This window comes from Rhagoletis pomonella, unplaced genomic scaffold (assembly GCF_013731165.1).
Source record: "Rhagoletis pomonella isolate Grant_MI unplaced genomic scaffold, Rhpom_1.0 Rhpom_scaffold_00005, whole genome shotgun sequence".
Lineage (NCBI taxonomy): Eukaryota > Metazoa > Arthropoda > Insecta > Diptera > Tephritidae > Rhagoletis > Rhagoletis pomonella.
The window spans coordinates 22,480,739-22,482,307 of record NW_023458559.1 but is presented as its reverse complement, the minus strand read 5'-3'; the positions used below and the strand labels follow the sequence as shown (position 1 = coordinate 22,482,307).

The following is a 1,569-nucleotide window of genomic DNA, read 5'->3' as shown; positions in this document are numbered from 1 at the left end:
ACAACATGCGTAGAAAAACGCTTGCATTGCCACGTTTAACCGCACCTTAACTGTGGTACAAATTTCTGCACTTTAAATTTCAATTTATATCGGGAAGAATTGTTAGAGCCCTATTCGCGTGTTGTCGCAGCCATCAATTGTCATAGTTCAATTGTTATGATCGTGTCATTAACTGTAGTCATAGGTATGCACAGTCAATAATGACAAGCGAAAAGCTCGTTTTATTTGCCAATTGCGGCGAAAGTTTTTCTGTAGTGAAACAGCTGTTCTTTGATTACATTTTAATTGTTCGTTTTGACCGCCACTGCAACAGACTGGATTTATTTTAAATAAAATACACCGTAATGGTTTTCGAAATGCCGAAAAAGTGAGTAATTTTATAATAGGTAAATTTATTCATTTTATTATGAAATCGTGAATTAACAGGCGTGAAAAATATAAACGCACCTCACAAGAGTAGATGCAGTTTTGTAACGACCACCCCGAACTGCAAATGGGTAAAAACTGTTCAAAAAAACTGTTGTCCCGGAGTCCCCTCTTCTTCTCTGAATAATTTCTTCTTGCTCCACATCAATAGACGCGCGCATAAAAATTATTTCCTCCATGATTAATATTCTACGGTGGATCCTATTATGATATGCAAATGCAAATGGTATCTTTTTATCACACCTACTTAGGTAAATAAATTGGTTTAACAGTTTTTATTTAATACAACTTTGTATCTTTTTTCTGCAAAATTGGTAAAATTTAAAATATTAACATATGTTTTAGCGTTGTCACGTACTCAATAGGTCATCACAGAAATAATAACAATTGTCACCGGTAGAGCTTTCAAATTGCCTTCTGCATACCTAAACGTGAAAATTGATTATAAGCATGACAATAGTTATAGCGGCAACTTTTGTCATTGCACGCGAATAGGGCTGTTAATCACATTATCCTCATAATGCGATATGGCGTTCGATACGATACTAGGGTTCTGGTGCTCGATTCCAAAAAATATCGTCTTAAAACTATCGAGTAGAAAATATCGGTATCGACCCAGCAAAAAATCGGTAATCGCTTTTAGTGGTAACGTGTTCTAGAAGGCATAGCGTTATAATGCCTTCGAATTTTTCTGCTTCTTTTAGGCATTGCCAGTAATGTAAAGTAGAATGTCCTACAATATTTTATTTATTTCGCTTCTTTGTTTCATTTCGGGGAATGCAAAGTAGAATGTCCTATAATATTTCTTTTTTAATTCGTTTATTTGCTTAATTTCCGGGAATGAAAAGTAGAATATTCTACAATATTTTATTTGTTTCGCTTCTTTGCTCCATTTCAGGGAATGCAAAGTAGAATGTCATACAATATTTTATTTGTTTCGCTTCTTTGCTTCATTTCAGGGAAAGCAAAGTAGAATGTGCTACAATATTTCTTTTTATTTCGCTTCTTTGCTTCATTTCGGAGAATGCAAAGTAGAATGCTTCATCGTAGTCAGCTGAAAAATAGAATGAATATCCAAAAATTCTTTTTCTACCGCTACTTTCTGTGGAAATTTGTCTCGCATAAAAGTCATGTTTAGCTTTG

The 1,569-nt window shown here is 34.3% G+C and overlaps 1 protein-coding gene across 1 annotated transcript in view; it reads right to left on the bottom strand.

Annotated features, from left to right (window-relative positions):
* Window positions 1–705: 705 nt before the first annotated feature.
* Window positions 706–1,569, bottom strand: part of LOC118740039 — a 4,988-nt gene continuing 4,124 nt past the window's right edge. Inside the window, exon 4 of the mRNA XM_036471536.1 lies at window positions 706–729. Within this exon, the coding sequence (XP_036327429.1) occupies window positions 706–729 (24 nt within the window). The remainder of the gene's footprint in view (window positions 730–1,569) is intronic.